The 16,479-nt window shown below is 36.1% G+C and overlaps 1 protein-coding gene across 6 annotated transcripts in view; it reads right to left on the bottom strand.

The window, feature by feature from the left end:
- pde1a (phosphodiesterase 1A, calmodulin-dependent) overlaps positions 1–16,479 on the bottom strand; it is a 109,944-nt gene that overhangs the window by 31,794 nt on the left and 61,671 nt on the right. Inside the window, exon 1 of one of the 6 annotated variants that reach the window (XM_079882301.1) lies at positions 9,182–9,551. The exons of 4 other annotated variants lie outside the window; for them this stretch is intronic. In XM_079882301.1, coding sequence (XP_079738427.1) covers positions 9,182–9,234 — 53 coding nt within the window. In that variant the 5' untranslated portion in view covers positions 9,235–9,551. Of the gene's footprint in view, positions 1–9,181; positions 9,552–16,479 lie in introns of those variants that run through there. One more of the 6 variants, XM_079882302.1, reaches the window with a different exon arrangement.

The following is a 16,479-nucleotide window of genomic DNA, read 5'->3' as shown; positions in this document are numbered from 1 at the left end:
CACTGATTACATATTGTTCATCCAAAGCATCACTGAAATATATTCTCTTACGGATATACATTTCAATGATTCAATGATAATACACAGTGAAACTATTGCAAGTGTTTTTCATTGCACGTTTTTCAATTTATAAATCTTCACTACATTTTAGTGAAATTACTTGGTAGTCAGAGGTGGTGGTAGTGAAGGGGTGCCAGATTTTTTAATGAGGGAGTGACCAAAAAAGTTTGAGAACCACATACATCTTGCAATTGCTACAAGAGGACCACAATCCCTCCAAGATTTTGCGTGCGTGGATTTGACTAGAGGACTTCAGGCCCTCTGGTGACGTGCTAAACACAGGTTGACACAAGCAATCTGGAGTGATCTGCGGTGAGCAATTTTTAGAGCCAAGCAGAGCTCTGATTAAACAAACATCCCATTTTTCACAAGCCTCAGTTTCTCCAGTCCTCCAAGTACTGAAGCCACATCTTAATGCCTGCAGGACAGGTTGGTTTACACTAGGTTGTAAACTAACCTCTTGGGTTCCCATTTGAAGCAGTTAAGCTAAAGCTCTAAATACAAGTAACATCAGTCTAGTTGTGTTTTGGCAGCACGGAGGGCACTGATTTACTGGCTAAGACTATCTTAGTTAAACATCTCCCCATCTCCCTTCACAAGCGATATAAATCCCAGCCCTTAGGGGATGTGGATGACTTTACCTGATGTTCAAGAAATTGGACTAAAAAAGCGAGGCTGTCAGTTAACCGTGTTAATTTAGTGCCATTAAAGGTGTCATGGCATGGATTTTTTCCCCTTGAGGTTAATTTATAATGTTAATAAAGTTTTTGGCACAAAAAAAAAAAATAAAAAAAAAAATAATAATAATAATTATATATATATATATATATATATATGCGGAAAAACTATTATTTTTAACTTTCATTCTGACCCTTTAAGGCTCCTTTAAGGCTTGTCAGTACATGGCCACTGTTATGATTGGCTAACGTCACTACATAAGAAACAGTATCAACGCCCAGTGTTTTGAAAACATTATTTATATAAAAAACGTCATTTACAGACAAAGCATTGAAATCATATTTACTTACGGTTTGTGATGCAGCTGCTGTCAGATCCAATAAAGTTGTCTACTTCATCAGTCAACAAAAGTTTTTTGTGAACTCTCCATTACACTGTGCCTTGCTGACAAAACAAAATGCTCCGAACAAACATATAATCCTCTGACGTGATGCAGGACGCCATAAAAAAAAAAAAAACATGTTTTCAACGTTGGGATCCTTCTGAAGTCTGTACAGGGACTAATGAGCTGTTTAAACTGGATTTAAGCAGTTTAAACTGTTTAAATAGCAAAGCAAACATTTTTCACTCTTCCATATGTCCTGTTGACAAACTCAAGTGAGTGGAGCATTTTAGAAACTGAACAAGTATCTGTATACAGTAAGTGTAGACAGCATCATTGATTATAATGGGTTCTATTAACATTTGACACGACACTCACATCCAATGTAAGCAAATGTCAGCTGTTGTCTTGTCTTGCTCTGGAGGCAGGCATATGCAAATGTATTGCCCGTGTGACATCACAGGTCACCCAATATCAAAATGAGCTGTTTTTGGAGCTTGATTAAATAAATGCTTTGTCTATAATAAGGACATTTTAAACTATGAAACTTGCAGGATGTTTTCATGGTACAAAGACGTCTTATAAGTCAAAAAATCGCAATAATGTAATAGTATACTCCTTGAATTATCTTAATCTTTCTGTGATTTCCAACAACACAACAGAAATTCTTATCACAACTGACGCAGCGTTATTCAATAAATAGTACCAATTGAGGTGCAATTTAATCTGTCAAACCTTGAAATGATTTGAATGCTCTTGAATGGTTTAGAAGTCATTTGAATCACATAAATGACAGCAGCTCTAGTGGAAGGCCGGATGGCACACAACTCCCATGTTGGTGCACTGACACTGTATGGTGATGAGCCTACAGTGAACTGTGAAAATCGAGCATTCAATGCAGATTTAGCATGAGTTGGGCTTTAAGATGTGATTTTCAATTGCTAATACTGATGCTAATATCTAGGGGGGGGGGGGAAGGGTACCTGATATAATACTGATCTACAGACTACAGTTGCTCCAAATAGTATGTGGACACTTATGCCAGATATAAAAATGGCATTGCATGAACAAAACAAAACAAAAACAAAAAATCCAACCAAGTGGTATTTTAAAAGAAAATAGCCAACGCATTCTCATCCTAGGGCATCATATACTGACGCTTTTGACATTTCGTCTACATCGAACGCACATGGCACCCTTTAGCGTCAATATGACACGCACAGAGCTTTGTTCGGTTATGGGTAGGTTTAGGTCTGGGGTAGGGTTAGTGTTAGACCGCTAGGAGGCGCCTTCTGGCCCATATCTATCTGCGTCTCATATTGACGCTAAAGGGTGCCATGTGCGTTCGATGTAGACAAAATGTAAAAAGCGTCAGTATATGACGCCTTGGGATGAGAACGGGCTGAAATAGCACAAGCACACCCACTAAAATTAGCCTTGATATTTTTAGTGGATTAAAAATAAATGGTTAAAAGTCAAAACAAAAATGGCTGCCATTTAGATTTATGTTTATTATTTAATGCAATGACATTAAGTGTGAGCTAAGTGTCCAAATACTTTATGGACAAATCATTTTACACAATCTTTACCCAAAATTCACTCAAAAATATTTGAAAACAGAAAAATAGGATGGCTATTAGGATAGGATAGGATAGATTTGGGAATAGGATAGATTTGGGAATTAATACAAGGGGGAACAGACTTCTGATAATTGGTTAAGCAGACATGGTTATCAGTCCAATAATCGGCCTGGTCTAACCTCTGGTTTATCAATACTTTCATCTGTGTTCACAATGTTCTGTGAATTTAACACTCACCTATTCAACTTATGAACAAGTCCAAGGTCATGGAGGTAGACACCGCTACAGTCGCTTGAACAATAACAACACCTAAACTACATCAATTCAGGAAATTCACCCGTCTTGTTTCATTTTCACTGCGTAAACATGCTTCCATTACATCCGCCACCAGCAGAGCTCTTCCGACCGGCTTCCAAAGGCACCAAAACGTCAATTCAAATGATCCAGCACAAATGCAAGTGAGCTTTAGAGATAACCGAGCAAATATATAGTATTTGCTCCTTTCAACAGCTCCTTCTGAAAGCATTTATATACTTTCAACCAACCACTGAACCACACACAAAGAATTGTGGGATATCATAGGCAGTGAAGGACACATCTATACCACTTTCAAAAACCAACCAGATGAAGGCATCTCAGTAGAAAGGAAAAACCTCAGAAACAAGCTACCATTCAGAGTAGAAGGATGTGGGTGTCACCATTTGCAACTGTATTTCTCTATTGGCTCTAATAGGCTATTGGTTCTTTTAACTGACAGGCGAGAGTGTTGCATTTTTTTCTTCCATTCATTACTCTACAAGTGTCCCTCTCATCCTACTCAGAATAGAGAACAATGCATACTAAAGCAATTTGCTAAATGGCAATTATTGTGTTACTGCTATTTCACCCAGCTCATCATATTAATACGCTGTCTGATTAGTTTACCTTTCATGTGTAACTAGTCAGGAGTTAATTGGTCAAATAAATCAAAGGCACGGTGACTCTGTCTCATTCATTTACCAGATTAATCCATCAGTTTATAATTTGATGACAATATATTTTTCTAAGAGTAAATCAATGGAAATAAGCCTCTGTTTTTTAACGTTTTATCCCGAAATGTTGTTTGCAGTCTGTATTTTCAGGGACATTATGCTTTAAAAAAAAAAACCTTGCCAAATTTTCTTTTAGAAACAAGAGAGAGATATCAGGGGACGTGTTTGTGAGGTCAGTGGTTTGAAAGCTGAATGTCCCGGAAGAGGGATACATAATATGAGCCTATGGGTAAATAAGGCAAGGCTATGACTGACATATTTTTCATTAACTTCCTAAATGTTGCTGGCTATGATGAGGAACTATAGGCCAAGATTTCCTCTGAAATCTGTGCTGACTTATTCCATAGTGACAGACACCAGATACCATACTGTTTGTTCTCAAAACACAGATTATAGAGGACTGATTCTGGTATGCCAACCTTATTAGTGACGAGTCATGTGATACAGATTGCATCCAAGTCTCATAGGACAAATTAGCACAATCTAGATTCTTATACGCATAAAAAGCTCAAAGGACCTCAACATATAATCACTTCTGGCAATGACCGTGTTGATTTAAAAAGTAAAAGATACAGAGGCCTATAGGCTGATTCACAAGTGTGCATAATTTATTAGAGTAAAAAACTACTCTTCAGCTCATACATTCTGCATGGTTTGGCTTTAAGGTAAACTGAATGTTTGTATTCATCAACTGCATTCCACAGTTGCTATTTTTAATATTTATATTAATACCGTTCAAAAGCTTGGGGTCTGTGAGATTTTGTATGCTTTTGAAAGATATCAATTCTGCTCACCAAGGCAGCATTTATTTGATCAGAAATACAGTAATATTGTGAAATATTATTATTTTTGAATGCAGCATCATTACCCCAGTCTTCAGTGTCACATGATCCTTTAAAAATCATTCTAATATGCTGATTTGCTGCTCAAGAAACATTTCTTCTTATTATTAGCAATAAAAAAAATTCTGAATTATTTGATGAATATAAAGTTCAAAAGAACATAATTTATTTGAGATAAAAATGTATCTCAAATAACATTTTTTAACTCTTTTTTTAACATTATAAGTGTCTTTACTGTTAGTTTTGACTATATATAGTTTAACACATCCTCTCTGAAAAAAGCATTAATTTCGTTCAAAACCCTAAATCTTTCTGAAACCAAAATGTGTATTTTGCATATGTTATTCTTTACCTGTAATACATTTCATTAAAAAAAACAAAAACAAAAAAAACTGCATATTTTTATAGTAAGGTTATATATTTTGTGTGCCCCCTTTCAAGGAGACGGGCAGCTGTTTTGAGTTACAAACAAATATTTCATGCAGGTTTCATAACCAAAATCAATCATGATCTTCAGTATTCAAAGCCATACCATGCAGGCTATACAGTCCTACATTCCAACTATACAGAATAAAATATTTGCTCTTATAGGTGATTTTTCCACTAGCTAACAGAGACTACTAATCTCAAATGTGAGGAGTTAATTCAATTGATTTGTTATGAACTTCTATTAGCTTGCAAGAGTAAGATGTCAGCTCTGAAAAATGTGAAATACTCCATTGTTTTCCCTTGATATTATGATAGTATCTGCAAAAAATGCAATCTGATAGGCTCTGTTTCATACTTTACTAATTTAGTGTTCAGTCTCTAAGACAGCTCCCTTCACTCTTCCCAAAACTCTCTTCTTGCTTATTCACAAAGATAAGATTGAAAAAGCGGCATAAAAAGATAATAAACGTCTCATGTAGGAGATACAACAATTGACTATCTATTTATAATACAAAGCTACCATAAATCATGTAGGCCTGGTTTCAGACAGGGCTTAGATTAAGCCAGGATTATGCCTTAGTTCAATTAGGGCATTTTAAGTAGCTTTTATAAACGTGCCTAAGAAAAAACATTATTGGTGTACATCTTGAGACAAAACAATGGCACTGACATATTTTAAGATTTGGAAAAATTGGATTGGAAAAAAGCAACATACACTTCTTTAAAGTTTCACAGAAGAACGTCATGAGAGTGACATTTGGTGCACTAGTATTTTAACTAGCATAACCAGCAAGATTTCCGTGGTCGCCAAAAGTACCAAATAGGCCAAAAATCTTCACAGCAAGTTACCAGCACCCAGTCTGGACCAATAAGGAAATTCAGCAGAGAAAGGAAACAAAAGAGATGACGGTTGGTTGAATCACGCTGATTAATTTTGTCTGTTTGATAGTAAACGTTAGCTCATTAAAGCTGTTCATGTGATGGACTGCAGATGTCATGTAAAACTGCACAATGGGATGTTACTCACTGCAAACAAATGGTAGGGTAAGACTCATTTCCAGAGCCTTGTCTGCAAGTTTCAAAAATCTGCTATTCCCATGCAGGCCTCCCAGCAGGCTGTTATTGGAGCTAGCAAGGAGAGGAACCTCAAGGGGAACATCAGAGGTAAAAATCATACCATGAAACCCCTAAGAGATAACAAGAGTCACACACACACATATATCCCAGGATATTTGAAAAGCCAAGAACTCAGAAAGTCCCTCATGCAAAATCAGTACAGATCTGTTCCAAAACCAACTGAGTGCTACGTAGTAGCATACATATGTTTTTATCATTAAAGCTGCATTCTGTAACTTTTTTTGGGTTAAAAATTATCCAAAATTAAATTTTGAGCAAGTACATAACCAGCCAGTGTTCAAAACTATCTGCTTGCCTTAGCTCGATTCAAAACGGTAAGCTTGTAATTAATTCCAGTGGTACTGTAGTGGTGGATTTCCGCGAGAAATTAGAGCATTTCTTTGCGTCATTACGTCACATCTGTACACATAAAGAAGATGTCTCGGCTAGTAGGCTATATTGCGTGTGAGGATGTTGGAGGTAGAGATTTATAGCCTTTTCTCACAGCACTTGATATAATTAAATTTATCAATTTGATAAGTTACATTAAAGGAACACTATGTAGCTTTTCAACCTTCATAATATATTTCCAAGACCCTTGTGATGGTACATCGACTTACAATAGGTTGAATGACACGTCTGCCATAGCCTGACGGGGTCTGTATCGCTTTTACTGGCACTATGTAACTTCGGTGTTCGGGTAGTAACCCGAGCACAAAAAGAATTCGACTGCTTTACGGCATACGTCACTTCCCCCACCACTTCCTCAAATTTGGACGTGAGAGGCCAACCAGTGTTTGTTTTCGGCTTTCGTGCGTATGTTTTTGTCATGGGGGCTGTTTACACCTGGCCACTTCATGCGTTTTCTCAGATCGGATAGCTATCCGATCGTGAAAAGACCAGGTGTAAATGCCCTCCGAAATGCATTCAAGACGGATTTGAATCCGATCGCTCAAACCACTTCAGGAGGAGGTCTGAGACGCATTCCAGACGAAACTGGACAAATGTAAATGCATCTGGTTGTTGAAACCACATATGTAAATTGTACTCCTCCCAAAAATGCTAAAAATAAAAAAATAAAAAAAAGTGTGAGAGCGTGTTATAGGCTATTTGTTATAGCCAGATATGACGACGCTACTGGAACACGCATCACCGCAGATGAGCACCTGAGCATCTATTCATTAAGCCAACGTGCAAACTATCGCAAATCAAAGTGAAAGTAAGTCAAGTATTATTTACGTAGGTACGTAGGTATTTACGACAGTGCAAGTATTCCACAGCAACTCTAGGGGTCGCTGTTTGACAAAAACACAATTTCTACACAGTGTGCCTTTAAATATAAACATATTTGTAATTTATTCAATAACAAAAATGATCTATAAATAATATTTCAAAGTATTGCACACAACTATGTATTTTTATGCATATTAGAGTACCAAATCATTAGCTTAGCAACATGTTGGCACCAAACTGTACTAAAATCCAGTGGTGGATGAAGTACACAAATCAAGTACTTGAGTAAAAGTACAAAAAGCTACCCAAATAAAATATTACTCCAATAAAAGTTCGAAATACTCCTTTTTAATTTGTACAAAAGTACTTGATTTTTAATGTACTTAAGTATTAAAAGTAAAAAGTACGGATTGATGAATGTATCCTACTGCTTAAACTAGGATGGGGGGGGGGGGGGGGGCTTAATAGATTACAGCTCAATCCGACAGCATCATTATGAATTCCTATGAATCGTCAAGTAGCCAGAGCTAGCCTAAATGTGATTTTCATTTACAAGAATAAATCCTAAAATTCGGCATTAGTAACTTACGCACTCAAGCTCCGAGGATCTACCGATCTTGGCACATTTTGAGTAACCGAAGACTCGCTCTGACCAGATCATTTGAATCAGTGAGTTGTTGACTCGAGAACAGATACAATCAAATGCAATCCAATTCACAAATGAATTATTCAGTGTGTTTTGCAAACCAATTTAACAGGTTAACTGAAAAGATACAGCTTGTTCACGAATCGGACACTGCTATATCACGTGATGATTTCTTCAGTTCAAAATAACGAGGAGCAGCATGTAGTGGAGTAAAAAAGCTTTGGAATGTAGTAAAGTAAAAGGAAAAGTTTCCCAAAAATAAAATACTATGTTACTGTTCACCACTTCTGAAATCAATTGAGCTTCATGTGAGAACTTCTATATGAATGACTATTTGCTGTCTACGTCGAGAGTTCCAAATCAGTCACTTATAAGGTCGCATATCACTCAGTACCGAGTATTATGTACACAGGTAGCTTGCCAGGTTTGGAACAAAGCCAGTATCTCCTATTCCTCATTTAAACCCGCAAAAGTATGCAAAAGAACCTGTTGCACATCTGCTTCCATTTTACATGCAAAAAAAACGATTAGCAACCTGCTTGAAATAACGGAGCAACGCAATGAACCACATCTTAATGTTCTGCCTCTAATGACTGTGTAACCACATTAGACGGGGGCATTTAGCGAAGGGTATTTTGCTTCCATTCCTTTGAAACACACTGTGGCTGATTACAGAGCAAAAGCAGATAAGGTTGAAAGTGCCCCTGAGAATCAAAGTCACACTTTAGATGCACTATTTGCTCACCGGTTTGCTCATAAGAACTGTTTATGTTTCGCCTTAGTCTCAGATGTTTCTCCTGCACTTCTTTAAGAGAAATTAAGCTAAATGGGAAAATTGTTGTTGTACAGCAAGAGTATAATGCTATAAAATTCACATGGATAGCTCAAATAAATTAGACCTGTATGAGATATCTTATTTTAGATTGGTATATTGACAAGATCTCTTTTAAAACTCAAGAAGAGACATTTCTCAGATGAAACATCTAAAAAGATTCTCAATTTGTTCTCCATTTGATCTCATCGCTCTTTAAAAACAGCTAGATATGCTAAAGCACCACAGATGCCAACTTTCTTCAAAGTTACAAGTATAAACAGACAAACAAGTTTCCAGACAAACGAGTTTCCAGACAAACTCGATCGCAAAAGATAAAAATGTAACTGGAAGCCACAGCTGAATCCCTTACCTGAAGATGGGTCTATGGAGAAGCTTTCTTTTGATGGTCACATACTCATCCATTTAAGAGCACGAGTCAAGGGAGTGTGTGAGGCTTCAGTCAGACTGTCCCCAGCTGCTCCTCACATCGCTGTTTGCACTCTGCCCGATCCAGCCTCCCTCTCTTCTTTCTTTCTCACTGACGGCCCAGTGCAAAAGGCCATGGAGGCCACATCAGAGAAAACACCAAACGGTAAACTTGGAGAGAGCCAGGCACCCTGCACCAGAGTTGAACTCTTCACGGTGGCTTTTATCTCTCTGTCCCTCATGCGAAAACGCTTCCTCAACGCCTGCCTCCTCTCCCTTATACAGCCACTCTCCCTTCCAGAAAAGCTGTCGAGCACGCAAATTAACATTGGCGGACAAGGTCTGGTCAAAAAAGGGGCTGGACCCATGTCAGAAAACAGTAATTATATCACAATCTGGCTTGTGTTTAGTGTGATGTGTGGACAAAGTTATGCGATTCAGAGCGAGGTGTGCGTTTAAAGCGGTCGTGTAATATGGAATCTGACTTTCCTTCATGTTTTGCAAATATACTGTAACTTTTCACCTCAAAACACCTTCTTAAGATGACAAAACGGCTTATTCTGAGCTTCTACAACTTTCTGGTGTCAGATGAATACATTCTGAACACATAAAACATACTGTACACATTTACATTGTGATTTGTATTGGGAAATGTTATCTTCATGTGGAAAGACAAACTGATTTGAAGCTTGTTGCATCACGGACTGGTTAGGACACAGTCAGGGTCAGGGAGAGAGTGGAAAATTGTCATGGAAAACTAAATACTGACTGTTTTTGGCACTGTGAAAACTTTGCTAACATTATAAGTGGACCTCAGGGAGAACATAAAATGATAAGAAGAGAAGAAATATATGACCTCTTCAGGAGAGGCTCTCGTGCTTTAATCGAAAGGAACTTGGCTCTTCAAGGCTGGAGCGGGGCGGAGAAACGATGCCTTGACCATCATGATATTCAAGAAAGAGGATGTCAATCTCAGAGACTAACGGCATGGACACAGATGGAGACATCAAAAAGGGAAAAAATGTATATTAGTGCGTTCTCTGTGAACTGTTCAAAATATGTAGTATTAGATAAAGGTAACTTGAAAATGCAACTTAGGGCACAACTTTATGAAAGTTACAGCAGTGCTTATTACACTCTTAAAAATAAAGGTTCTTCAACATTCACAGAATCTTTCCATTGCACAAAAGGTTATTTTCACACTAATAAAAAGTTACCAGGTAACACTTTCTATGATAGCCCCATTTACACTTATTTATATTACTATTCTATAAATATATTTTTAAAGACTGATTAAGCATTAATACTGCATTATAAGAACAGTTATAGTTACATTTATATTCTTTTTTAAAATTACTTATAAGTCATGCATTTGCTTTTTGCGTGCATGCTCATAATCCATTATACACTGATTTATAACATAAAAATATATAAAATATAAAATAGATCCAGAGACACTTGTTTGCTGTACCAATTAGTTAACAATTATGTCTTTAATGGCTCATGTTTCCATTAGAGGTCATGGATGGTAATTTTGATTGGTTAAAATCTATATCTCCTCAGCCATATGCATGGTATTGCTTATTGTGGTTTGGAATAATACTTTAAAAAATATTGGGTAACACTTTATAATAACTGCACACTATTTATCATTAGTTAAGCATTAGTAAACAGTTCATTCATCATTTATAAAGCATTAATAGACATTAATAAGCAGTTTATAAATATGGCTATAAATGCTTTAATCTTGATTTATAAGCATATCTATAATGTGTTTAATAATTGTATTTTCATAATTTATTAATGATCACTTTATCATTTTTAAATGAAGTATTGCATTATTTACAAACCAGTTATTTAGGTGTTGTCATTGATTCATAAGATCACTTAGAAAGTGTAAGTAAATGTTGTAAATTCAGGTAGTTATAAAGCATTTAGTAGTGGTCATTTAACTATATTTGTGAGCTCATCTAAAGTGAGGACTAGTTATGCTTTGTAAAGCATTTACAAAGGAGATTTAAAGGCTCACTGATCTTCTAAACAGAAAAAGGAAAGAAACACAACACAGTGATACAGAACATTAAAATATTTAACAGCCTTTAAATCTCCTTTATAACTGCTTTACAAGGCATAACTAGTCCTCACTTTAGATGAGCTCACAAAAATAGTTAACTGACCACTAATAAATGCTTTATAGCTACCTGGATTAACCCTGAATTACAGTAGAAATACATGTTAATAAAGCATTTATTAACACACTAAGTAACTTATACTATATGTCTGAATAATAAGATGTATGAATGTACATTTAAATAATTTATTAATAATTTACTTACACTTTCTAAGTGATATTATGAACCACTGACAACTCCTAAATAACTGGTTGGTAAATAATGCAATGCTTCATTTAGAAATGATAAATTGATAATTAATAAAGTATGAAAATACAATTATTAAACACATTATAGATATGCTTTTAAATCAAGAATACGGCATTTATAACTGTATTTATAAACTGCTTATTAATGTCTATTAATGCTTTATAAATTATGAATTAACTGTTTACTAATGCTTAACTAATGATTAATAGTGTGCAGTTATTATAAAAGTGTTACCGAATATTGTTGCAGTGTTTTGCTAGTATGTAACATAAAAAATAAATTATTTTTTAAATTATTTCTGTATTATCACTCACAATAAGAATTTATATATAAGAAAACAACACCGCTATTTATAACAATCTATTCACTTATTTTACCGAAATAAATCTGAATTACTAAAAAGTAATTGTAATAATAATATAATTACATTATACCAATGTAGGTTGCATCTTTATGAATACATTCATGGAACCATATGACTGACTAATTAATACTAATTATAAATCAGTGTATAACGGATTGTGAGAATGTGCATTGAATGAAATGCATGACTTATAAGTAATTATAAAAATAATATAAATGTAACTATAACTGTTCTTATAATGCAGTAAAGGTCTTAATGAGTCTTTATAAATGTAAATGTAAAAGTATAAATGGAGCTTTAATTCATTATAAGCTTGGACTTCATATAAAGTGTTTCTGAAAACTTTTTGGGAGCCCAAAATGGGTCTTCCATTGCATTGCTGCAAAAATAATAATAATAATAATAATAACAATAAATAATGATAATAATACAAAATTTAACCTTTATTTTTAAGAGTGTAGGTCTGGAGACTATAAAATAAACCTGCTTTAAGACCCCATAAAATTCAGTTTTCTGATTGTCCTATTAACACAGGATCTACAAGATAGGACATTTGAAAGGGCTTGTGTCTTATTTTTAAACAGCCAATGAGCTTTAGTTTCATCATGTTACATCTAAAAAAAAGTTCTCAAAGCAAAAACACATGGACTAAAAGCCACAAACTCAAGTTTTGATTTTGTAGGGTCTTGAAAGTTTTGAGTAAAACAGCATATTTCCTCTTTTGGTCAGAAAGGTAGATCCCATGTGCAGCTAAAAAAAAAAAGTTTACTACATAAACCAAAAAATCCCTCTGGAAAGAAAGTACAACACTGCAAACCCAGAGTGCATTGGGTGTCAATGCAGACTTTTAATTTTGGAAAACTGATCATTAAGATTTTAAATATTTTGACATAACATGCATCGTTAATACATGACAAATTCAACGACAAACTCAATCAATCAACCAAAAAAAAAAAAAAAAAAAAAAACGGCCTGTAAAATCCAGACATGTCACATAAAAAATGTTGCAGTGGAGAGAAAGACTGAAGCGTCCTAATAAGGAAGTGGACACAATGAAGGCAAACATATGAAGACTAGGACAAGGTGAAATACTAGTCCAAATACAATCTTGTCAATTTATCATAATTAAAATAAGATAAATAAATAAAAATATATTGTCAGCCTACACTAATAAAAATATGTAGCACTGGGCTAAAAGTGGTAAAACGTCATATAGATTAATGTAAATGTGCACTTTAATGTAGGAAATTCCACATAAAGTCAGCATTACTCACACATAAACAGATCCCAGTTCTTTCAGGTGATCCAGAAATCATCCAGGCTCTTTGATCGGATACAGATGGAGCAAATACCGTGTGTAAAATTTTCAAAGAAACAGTAATATGGGAATAAAACTGACATCAGAGCCTGAGTAATGTTTAAATGTCTCCTAAATGGCCCATCAAATAAAATACAAACAGTCCAAACTGTTTACTCATCTATCATGAGGCTCAGAAAGACAGCATACAGCAGACGGCTTAGGCAGTCACTTTTAAATGCACCAAGTTTTTAGAAATGCACTTTTTGTATTGTAATGGCCTCACGCATTTATATCGTTTCCTACAAAAAAAAAAGTGTCATATTTTTCAAGTGTCATAAATAGATCAAAATATCCAATAAGTTGATAAAAAACAATTCTGACCTTGCCAAAAAGTGATATCATAACCTGGTTTTCTTGTCATTTAACAACAAAATGGCTTCCTTGCATGTTGCTTTTACCTTACTAGCCTCTGCTGGTAGACACTGTAACTACAATCAGCCAATCAACACCGTTGTCATGATGTCATTTGAGTGAAGTTCGATAGTGAAGCGATTGGAAACTGAGATGAATGGGAATGCTCTCAAGGTATTGTACACCTCTTTGGTACAACATGACTTAAAGGAGACATATCATGCTTTTAAATCGTTCCTTTTTACATATAAATCATACATTTGTAGTCTATATAAAGCGGAACTGCAATGCTTGGGTCTGAATTCCTCATTATTATAGCTTCACAGGCCCCTTTTCTACCCCTTTTCTGATGTGCGTCTGAGAGCAACTCGTTTTGGTGCGGTCTCTTTAAATACAATTCAGACACTTCATACCCCGCCCCCTCTCCAGGATGCAGAGGTGACACTCGGTTCAACTCCACCCCGTTCGGCCATTTTTGTAGTTTGATAGCAGAGATACGATTATCTAGCGGCACAGAAACTTTTTATTCACACGTTATTAACAAAATGTCAACAACGGAAGACTTGTCCAGCCAGCCTTACATGTTCGAGCCAGAGTCGGAGCCGGAGCGAGATGAAAATGAAGACGACGAACCTGCAGAACAACGTCTTCATATGGATGTATCGCAATGGTGTGTTACTGTATTTACACATGAAACTTTGGTCTTCCGACCTTTTACCACCGTGTCGATTTATTTTGATTAATATGTGCGAGGGAGAGAGAGCAAGACAGCGTCTAGTTTAAGGACGGTGTCTTGTTTACACTTTCGCCTGGCTCCGAAGAGAGAGAGAGTGCGTGCGCGACCGGGTCTCTCTCTCTCTGCTCGTTCTTTCAGTTAAACATGCGCACTGTCTCAAGTGCGGCAGTTCATCTACATTAGACGGTGTAATGAAGCGTGTGGGTTACTACATCCAACAACCGAACATTTTAACTTACCCTCTCGTAACTTCTGCATCCTTTAGCTTGGACTACAAAATTGCAGCGAGAAATAAAAATGGCGGATTGCTTGAAGTGTTGGGCTGGACGTCAATGTCCTTATTTGGCAGTTCCGCTGCAAATACTGTGACGTAATAGTTCACAAAACGTCATAGATAACAGAAAAATCGGAACAGGTTGAAAAATAAGATATCAACGAAACACCTGAAGAGAATAATTTCAACTTTTCTGTACTTCTAAACACTCCAAATATACAACAAAATGCATTTAAGGGCTAAAAAAGTGGATTTAGCATGATATGTCCCCTTTAATACCAACATAGTAATACTTTATTTTTTTCAACTTTTAATGGACAAAAAGCAAAATCTTTAAGAAGCATCTGCTTTAGATTATTGTTAATTTGCAAATAGCTTATGAAAACACTGCTTCCTTCTTCCTTCAACCAAGTCTTGTATACTTACTGCATGCTAGTTTTTGAAACAGTACAGGATACCATATGCAGCCAAAAACATTTGAGATTGCGGTATAGAAGCCTTATCCTATACCACAATCCTGGATGGGTTTTTTTTTAAGCCAAAATGGAAACGTGCAGATGGAATCACCACAATGTGGAAAACACTACTTCAGCCAAATATAAAATGTCATACAGACATGACTGAACATATCCATATGGTATAATACAGCAGAAAGTAGCTACTGAAGGGATCAAAGATGGAGGATAACACCCAATAAAAGCCTCCAGCCATAGTATCTATAGCAACAGACTTCACAATCCAGGATACAGCAGATATTCAAAAGGACAATACAGACTTAGAGGATTATCATTGGACTTCCTTAGAGGCGATGGTAAAAGCACAAATGGACAGATTGCCATGTCTGTTCTCCTTGGGTACCACCCCAAAGAAGGCACATGACCCTTATTGAGTTGACACAAAGGTCAAAAGTCACCACCTTACTGCATCATAGACTTGAGAGTGCCATAATAAATCTAGTGTCACATGGAGTTTTTCACTAGTTTTAAGACCAAATACACTTATAGTCAATCAATTGAAACACATCATGATATCTTAGGCAGTGTTTAGTCTAGCAGGAGAAATAGGTTCCCATGTACCCGTCTGGCATTTTTTTGTAACCTGTTTTTTTGGGACCCTAATGGTGTCTAGTTAAGAATTTTTGATGTTGCCGAGGTCAACTTATGTCCCAATGGTGTTCGTTTGGCGGCCATCTTGAATAGCGAATAGCGGGCAATATCTCATATATTCATATCTCCTGAACCACACAACATACAAAGACAAATGAACCCACTTTTTCATTTAATTCTGACACCAGGAATCAAATGGAAAGGTCATTGACATGGTACAACCACTCTTTATTGGTGAAGAACAGGCAAATAACACATTTTAGGCTCAAAATTATGTAACTTTTGCTAACATTGCAACGGATTTTGGCGAGTGATAGCTCAGAGAGAGGATTTTGTAGAAACATATGGGTTACCACATTTGAAGAGGCTGGCAGGCTCTGTAATAACATACCTCACAATGGGGTGTAAGTTGTACCCCTGAGGGAGAAGAGGTGCCCAAAATTGCCCCAAAGACATACTATGGTGAAGGGAGGACCCATGAAACAGGGATTGCGCATACATGTTTATCCTACTATGTAACTTGAATAGGAATTTTGTAATGAACATAACTCTGGCTTAAAGTGTTATAGAGACAGGGGGTGGTCTCTCAGGATCACCATGAAGCTATCAAGCCACGCCCTAGCAACTACTGTAAAGCACCCTAGCAACAAGTTCCATTGACTTCCACTGA

The sequence above is a fragment of the Squalius cephalus genome (assembly GCF_949319135.1).
Source record: "Squalius cephalus genome assembly, chromosome: 9".
NCBI classification, from domain to species: domain Eukaryota; kingdom Metazoa; phylum Chordata; class Actinopteri; order Cypriniformes; family Leuciscidae; genus Squalius; species Squalius cephalus.
The sequence above is the reverse complement of the archived record's forward strand: the minus strand, read 5'-3'. Positions and strand labels throughout refer to the sequence as shown.